This window comes from Hyposmocoma kahamanoa, unplaced genomic scaffold (assembly GCF_003589595.1).
Source record: "Hyposmocoma kahamanoa isolate Upper Pololo Valley unplaced genomic scaffold, ASM358959v1 79, whole genome shotgun sequence".
Lineage (NCBI taxonomy): Eukaryota > Metazoa > Arthropoda > Insecta > Lepidoptera > Cosmopterigidae > Hyposmocoma > Hyposmocoma kahamanoa.
In genome coordinates, this window is record NW_020653993.1 from 6,254,422 (window position 1) to 6,262,831 (window position 8,410).

The following is an 8,410-nucleotide window of genomic DNA, read 5'->3' on the forward strand; positions in this document are numbered from 1 at the left end:
TTTTTGCTAATATTTTAAAGATAATTAATTAATTAAAAATGTCTACATCGATAGATCAGAAGGCGTATTTACAGAAATATCTTACCGGACCTACCGGTGACAAGAAAAAGAAGAAGAAGAAAATAAATAAAGGCAAAGGGTCAGTAATATTTCCCTCGCGTTTTTTCGTAATTCTATGTGGTAAATTTTAATGCTTTAATAAAGTTTTTTAACACTATTAATATTTCAATTTTACATTCAGAACTATTAATTGTGACCCGTATCTCACAAATAAAAATGCTTACATGGAGTTCAAGCCATGCTGTGATGTAAATAATAACGTATTAGTCAAAATTGTAAGCTACGTGCATTAGTGTGCAAGTGACGTATTTGATGCCTTTCTAGTACAGCGACGTATCTTAAAAACAAGTAATTGCTAATTGAGAGGTCACTGAAGTGAACCAAGCCTCAACTTCTTGCCACTTCGCGTTATGAACTTGTGGAATTCGCTCCTAGAGACAGTAATTGGTGCTCCAACAGTGAATAGTGCTGGTGAAATTACAGGCACATGAGACATGTCTTAGGGTGATGGCATAGTGGCAGTGCCCCTCAGATCTTTGTGACTTAAAGCTCTTGAGTGGCACAGCAACTGTTATGTGCAGACGTGTAGCATACCATCAGGCATCGTCACCTCACTTAATGTTATAAAAACCTACAAGTCTCCAACTAGTTTGTGCTCCTTCCAAAACTTCTGCTGCACACTATTGTTTCAGCAACAGAGTGGTGCATAATTGTAACACTCTGTTAATGCCTTCAAAAACAAGCTCGACAACTGGCTACGAAAGAGTGAACTTGTGCTAAAAAAGTTAACTAAAACAAACGATATAAATTTCCACACTGTGTGATGTAGACATAACAGCGAAAGCTGCTCGTGTATTATCAAATAAATAAAAAAGTTTCAAAGCTAGACTTGATAAACATTTTGAAAACTAACAATGTACAAGTGCAGTGATATACATGCATCAGATCGTAGAGCTGCTGGTGTATTAATTAAATAATAATAATAATTCAATCAGGAATATGTAAAATAAAACTGAAATGCATTATTTTTATTTTTTTTTATTTTGTGTTATTAAGTAAAGGGACAAACAAGTTGTGCGCCTGCGATTTAAGAGCTTTAAACCGCACAATCGCAAGATCTGAAGGACAATACCCAGCATGCTGTCACCCTGACAAGTTTGTGTCTGTTCTTTCACCAACACCCTCACTGTTTAAAATGCAGTAATGCTCACATTACTGTTTGGTGGCAGAAATAGGTAAGGTCGCTGTACGTCTCTGGATGAACTTATTCACAAGGAGCAGCAAAGCCTATGTCACACATTTCCATGTATATGGGCCCAATGTTAGTATATAATTATTTTGGACCATTAAAAGCTTGGTATTAAAACCAGCCATGAAAATCATTAAAATTTACCATATTCTAAATTTAAATGAAAATTAACTATTTTGTTTGGGCCACCATTCTTGAAAAGCAGCAAATTTTTTCCAAAATCTGTATTTCCTACTATGTTGGTTAGTCCTAAAAATTGGGTTCATGATTTGTAAACTACAGACTGTTGCCCAATATGACTTGTTGCTTAATTTTTGAGGTTATACTTTAAATAAATTTAACTTATGTGTGATTTAAGTTTTTTTAAATTAGTGTGTGGGATTATAAAATTTTAATTTATGCGAGGGATGCGTCATGGACAAAATCGCGTTAAGCGAAATTCGCGTAAAACAAGTTTTATAGTTTTTTTTTTATAGGTTATAGTTTTTTGGTCGCTAACATTACAAAGCTAAATATTTTAACAAACGTGCTATTTGAATGAACCCATCTTTTCTAAAACTTTTATCTTGGTCTTCAAACTCAAGCTCTTACGCTCTTCTTTCTTAGCCGGTGGCATCATTGTTTGTAAACATTATTTTTTACAATTCACTGGACTGACAGTACCAAAGTGACCACAAATTAAACGACCTATCAAGAAAATCGGCTAAATCAATGCATCCGCGTAAAGCGGGGATATTTAGCACGAATTTTGAAAATCGCGTTATAACGAAACCGCGCAAAGCGGGGTAGTACTGTATATAGAACATAAAATAAGATAAATAGTGTGCCAGACAATTACACTAATTAGCTGTCCTTAAACCAAGGAATTCCCTGTATAATGATGACCAGAGCAATGGAATTGAATTCGGGGCACTACCTAAAGCACTCAGACTGGAATTGAGTTAGAAAAGTTAATTTCATAAATTGGTCCTGAAGGGAATCGAATTTAAGTCATTAAAAGTTTTGTTTTTATTGCTATTTTATAATAAGAATTAAAGACAATATAATTGTAGAGTAAACAGGAAAGGACACTGGAATAGTAAAATGTCTAACATGCATTTGGAATATATTACTGGAGAGTGATTTAAAGTATTTCTTTTAAGGAAGAAAAATCATAATATATGAATCATTTATGGAAAACTAGAAAGTTTCAGCTTTTTCATGTAACAAATAAAATTAGAGTATGATTCTTTATTTCTCAAAAAAAATACTTTAAATCGATCACTCTCCTGTACTATTGTCCAAATGCACATTTGACATTTTACCTTTCCAGCAACAATATATTGTTGGGTTCAACCTCTTTGAAGGCTACAGACTTTGACTTGCTATGATTCTGACATTGTAACACTGTCGACTTGCTACAGTCTTAGTATACTCCTTTGACCTAGGGCTTTCTTAACGACACTCTTCTTCATTTTTTATCTGGTTTTGTTTTATAGACTTTACAATTTGTGGATATTTTGTAAATGCATCAATTACGTTTTTTACACAGTGTGACATTGGTCTCGCCATATTTCAGAGCTGTTATGCTCATTGGACACAGTGACTACTGTGAGTTATAGTAAGAAACCTGTAATTAGTAATAATCATTTAGATTATTTTTTTCTAATTTTCAGGTTCAGAATAATAGATGATGATATAGATCTCTCCAAGCTACGTCCCCTGGAAGGTGACGAGCTGGACATTTTGGGTGAGGGTGAGGACGCACCACAGATCGCTGGCATCATAGATGAAAGGCCAGAGGATGTCAGGAAAATGGAGCAATTTAACACCACTTCAAAGTGGAGAGTTATTAATGAGGTATGTTTAGCAAACGTCGTTTGCTGATCACCTAGAGATATTTTATTATTATTTGATTCACTACATTGGCTTCTTCATGATAATTTAACACTAAAAATTATAACACTTAGAACAAAAGTTCTACTAAAAGATGATCAGCAAAGGTTTGTCTCAAAGGTATTTTTCTTTAAAAGCTTATGTTGGTTTTCTGTCAAAGAATTTAATAACACTGGACATATAGGTAGTTTTAACCTACAGTTCGAGCCTTTATGAAGAGATTTCAAATAATAAACATAAACTGAAATAAACTTGGCTAGCTAAAAAATTAAACCTTCCACATTTTGTGTTTACAGGACGATGGATTCAATAGTAAACTCAAAATACAAGAAATCAAAAAGGATGTGAAGGAGGTAGAAAACGAAAATGAACTTATATTTGGCAAAATGTATAGCGACTCGGAGGATGAACGTGAAACGAAAAATGATTCAGATCCGTCTCCTCCAAGGAAAGAGACTAACATTAAGGCGAAAGACAAAAAGTCGTCTAAAAAACCTGAAAATAACAGTGACAGTGATTTTAGCCCACCTAGAAGAAAAGAACCACCTATGAAATCCAATAGAGATGATGACGATTCTGATCTATCACCTCCAAGAAAACATGATAGTCACAAATCAAAACAAAGAGTTAAGAAACCAAGTAGATGGGGCGATGCTGAGAAGGATACAAGTCAGGAGAGGTCAAGAAAAAAGTCGCCTGAATCACCAAAGAAATCAAAAACCTCTAATTTTGAATTTTCCCCTAAAAGAAGGAAACATGGTTCTGATGTTTCTCCTCCTAGAAAAACTAGAAAGGATTCTGACATGTCACCTCTTCGAAAATCAAGATGGGAATCTGTATCTCCATCTAGGAAATCAAGGAGAGATTCTGACTTATCCCCACCAAGAAAATCAAGGAAAGATGTAGACAAATTGAGAAAAGATTCTTTCAAATCACCACCTAGAAAAGTGAGAAGAAATTCTGTTTCATCTCCACCAAGGAAAATAAAGAGAGACTCTGACAAATCACCTTCAAAGAGACCAAAAAGAGATTCTGATGTATCTCCTTCGAAGAAATCACGAAAAGAATCATCAAGGAAACTAAATAAATCATCAGACTCTGATCTTTCACCACCAAGAAAGAGAATATCACCTGAAAGACATAATGAAATATATAATCATAAACGTAAAATTGATGATTTAAGTAACAAGTACAAACACGGTGAGAGTTCACAAAAAAGGAAATCTCCTGATTCAGATTTGTCGCCACCAAGAAAGAACAAATCGAAGAGGCGTTCGCCGTCACCAAGAAAAGCAAAACGATCACCAGCTAGAAAAAGGAAAGATAGCGGTTCTGATGTTTCTCCGCCCAGAAAGGCAGATCAAAGATATGGAAGGACTAGTGACAGTCCTCCGCCGTCAAACAAGAGAATGGCGCGAACATTGGAAGGCAAAGTAGCAGGACTGCAAGATGCGAAGCAACTTAGGGAAGAAAATGAAGCTTTCAGAAGAAGAGAGGATGAGGCATTTAGAAAAATGGGTGATGAAGTTTCTGGAAGGAATGCAAAAGTTGTTTCTAGAAAAGGTATATTTGTATATTTATTGCTTTGAAACACAAATAGAAGCTGATAATTTTAATTGATAAAACCTAACCTAGTCTTCTAATAAATTATTTCAGGTAAAAGAGAAACTTCAGAAGAACGGAATAAACAAAAGGACAAAGCAGAAAGACAGAAGGAGTTAGACGAAAAGTACAAAAAATGGAGTAAAGGGTATGTATAGACAAACGTTGATGTATAAGTAAAAAAATTATATAAATCAATAAGTTATAAACATTCTTAATCCGTTTGTGTTCACCAATTCTCCGATCCAATTTAATTTGCAATTATAACTTCGTTTAATGGTGAAACAGTAGATTATTTTGAAACTAGCACGTCAAAGGAGTTTGTGGAGTCCCATACTAGTCCATGGGGAACTATGTTCTATGCCCTCAGAAGGTGTTATAGGATAGGGTGTTATAGGGGATTCCTTAATTTTGATATCAGAAAAAATCAGAGCAGTTCCTTTTGGACACTCGCATAGTATTAACCCCTTCAGTACAATCGGTCTACTTTCCCGATCGGTCCACTTGTTTTTCCCGATTCGTCCATTTCCCATTTCGTCTACTTTCCAGATCGGTCTACTTTTCCGATCCGTCCACTTGTCCAAAAAGGTGGACACCTTTTAAGCACGTAAATCAATAAAATTTCACAAAATAAACTTGTTTTACAAACTTTCAAAGGCAGATTGTAATTGCGTAATTGCAGATTGTCATGGAGTACATATTTTAATATTTTTTAATAATGATGGCCGCTTTACGTTAATCATGATTTGAAAAATCAAAATCAAGTAGACAGTTAGTTTTTAACCGACTTCAAAAAAGGAGGAGGTACTCAATTCGACTGTATTTTTTTTGTATATATGTTACGCGATAACTCCGGTTATTTGTGAATCATTAAAGTAGACAGATCGGGTAAGTTGACCAAATGGGAAAGTAGACCAAACGGTAAAGTAGACCAAGCAGGAAAGTAGACGAAATGGGAAAGTATACCAAACAGGAAAGTGGACGTAATGGGAAATAGACGAATCGGGAAAAAATGTGGACGGAACGGGAAAGTAGACGAATAGTGAAAGTGGACCGATCGGGAAAGTAGACCAATTGCACCGAAAGGGTATTAACTATGGAAGTACTATTTCTCTAGTATGTAAATAAATAAAATGTCAACGTCAAAAGACAAACCAATCGGTTCTAGATGATTGGTGGCCTGATACCTGATTAGGTAACACGCAAAATACCTGGACGTAGAGTTGCGAACATCAGTTCGTTACACCATACCTAATATTGCAGACTTTTCTTTATGAAGTTGTGATGCCAAGGTATTTTAAAAATGCAATGGAATTGTACAGAAAAATAAAGACATTATGCAATTCTTCACATTTCCCTAGAAGAGCTTTAAATATGCTCAGGGTCCTAATTTACTCGTTTTCTGTCTTCTTTTTGTTATCGAGTCAATGACAAAAAAATTGTTTTTTGGCCCAGTAAGCAGCCACCGCTATGCTCCTATCGGTTGCTATTAGGTTATCGCCTGTACAGTGGGCATAACAGCAAGTGTGACATCTGTATGGGAGATCCGCAAGTACAGTGTTTATTGAGTCTGGTTGTTATAGCCCCATTTCACCATGTTGTTTCTACATCAACCTGTGTGAGTCGGTTCAAGGACCTCACACTAAATGAAAACATCGTGATGAAGACTTGTAGTGTACAGTATGTTATGCTTCCGTTTCAGGTTAAAACAGCTACAAGATGAAGAGTCTCGTATGCAAGATTTCATCCACGAGTCAGCGAAACCGCTCGCGCGACATAGAGACGACAGGGATCTGGAAAACCGTTTGAAGGACATCGAAAGAGATGGAGATCCTATGCTTAAGTATATTAGGGACAAGAAGCGAGAGAGAGGAGAGTTGCCGCCAGGTAAAATAATTTCCTAATTGTAAAATAATTAAAAAGACACTGAAATATAAATGTTATGAACCAAATGAAGTCGAAATAATTTATCAACTTTTTTGAAACTAATTTTTGCCTGGAAACTTTTAAATTTTTTTTTCCCTATTCATTTGTTTTTTAACCCTTAAAAGTTGTTATGTTTTTCGAAAATAACTATATTGAAATCTTTTATTGTAAAACAATCAATTTTATTAACAATCACAGAAAATGCTTACTACTGTCGGAATTCCTTATTCAGGGGTTCCACATCCAAAAATTAAATATTAGACAACATCACATATACCTACGTTGTTCTGATCCCAAAAGAAGTAACTAAAGCACTTGTGTTATGGAAATCGGAAGTAAAGACAGTACCACAAACACCTAGACCAGAAACAATATTTAGTTAGTTAGTAGGGTTAGTTTAGTACATAGATGGCGAAACCATGAATAGCGGTGTGCAAGCTACTCGACCATGGAGTTCGTCAAAATATACATAAAAAATAAAGTAGTTTTATGTAAAGCACCTAAATACCTATTTTTGAAACTTACAATAGATTGAATGTCCGTGCTATTTTGCTTTACAGAAAAACCAACATACAAAGGCAACTTTCCACCCAACCGCTTCAACATTCGTCCAGGTTACCGTTGGGACGGCGTCGATCGTTCTAATGGCTATGAACGCAAATTCTTCGAACAACAGAGCAAAAGAAAGGCACAAGAAGAGGAGGCTTACAAATGGAGTACAGAAGACTTGTAAATACTACAGTAATATCCCAAACAAACATATAACTTAGACTGGATTATGACTTAAAATATCATGTTATTGAAAAATTTGGAATGTAATCGAAATTTTACTACACAACTATTGTCACAAACAAATACTTTTCTTTCGTTTTGGTCACGTCGTAGAGGTGCGTAAAGCACTATCATTTTTCCAAAAAAACAGCAACAGATTGTAAATTGTATTTGTTTGCCTTACAAATATCAACTTAATCCATTGAAAATATTACTTATGACACCGGGAGTCCATTGCCTGGTACTTTTGTTATGGAAAAACATGTTGCTTCCATTTCTATGGACCAGGCGCCATCTAGCTGGTTTAATATGAACTGCTGGGAACTCTTATCAAACATTTTGAAATGAAAATTGTCATGGCTGTACTTCACAACAGAACAGCTTTTATATCTTTATCAAACACAAGCTTATTAGCAGCTGATCTGGTAATAAGCCTGAGCAATGAATTTGAGATAAACATATTATGTAACAATGCAACTTCGTAATAGCAATCTAATACGTACGTAAAACAATGATGCAGGGAATACAATGAACAACGAAGAACTAAGTTATTCCGCTGTAACCAAAAGTATATTCTGCGTTTTGAATTCATCTTTGTTGAAGACTTCCAGAGAATCATAGTAGTCTTATGTTTGAACTAGCTGAATAAAAATACCTTCCTGTAAATATCCAAAAGTTTTGTAAACAACATTTTGAACTTTTTTTATTTATAAGGAGTTGTAAATATACGTAAATTATAAATAAACTTGTGTAGTTTCTATATAAATATATTAATAAATCAATACCCATTAATAAGGAAAATATTTGGAGGTTGAACCTTGACTGGTTAGAAACGGACATTTTGAAGACATTTGGTCAGGTATTTGGTACCTAATTTATTATATTATTTATTTAGTACCAGATGTCGCCACGTGTACCGAATAGCAT

The 8,410-nt window shown here is 34.9% G+C and overlaps 1 protein-coding gene across 1 annotated transcript; it reads left to right on the top strand.

The window, feature by feature from the left end:
* The first annotated feature begins 9 nt into the window (after positions 1-9).
* On the top strand, positions 10-8,152 carry LOC113233613 (BUD13 homolog). The gene is made up of 6 exons (XM_026468766.1): positions 10-139; positions 2,965-3,148; positions 3,481-4,747; positions 4,841-4,934; positions 6,489-6,673; positions 7,273-8,152. Exons 1-6 carry the CDS (start codon positions 39-41, stop codon positions 7,443-7,445), a joined length of 2,004 nt encoding a protein of 667 aa, XP_026324551.1. The 5' UTR covers positions 10-38; the 3' UTR covers positions 7,446-8,152.
* The last annotated feature ends 258 nt before the right edge of the window (positions 8,153-8,410 follow it).

Coding starts and splice junctions, on each gene's coding strand:
- LOC113233613 (XM_026468766.1), top strand. CDS start 39: ATGTCTACATCGATAGATCAGAAGGCGTATTTACAGAAATATCTTACC. Junction 4,935..6,488: donor TACAAAAAATGGAGTAAAGG/GTATGTATAGAC, acceptor CTTCCGTTTCAG/GTTAAAACAGCTACAAGATG. Junction 6,674..7,272: donor GAGAGGAGAGTTGCCGCCAG/GTAAAATAATTT, acceptor TTTGCTTTACAG/AAAAACCAACATACAAAGGC.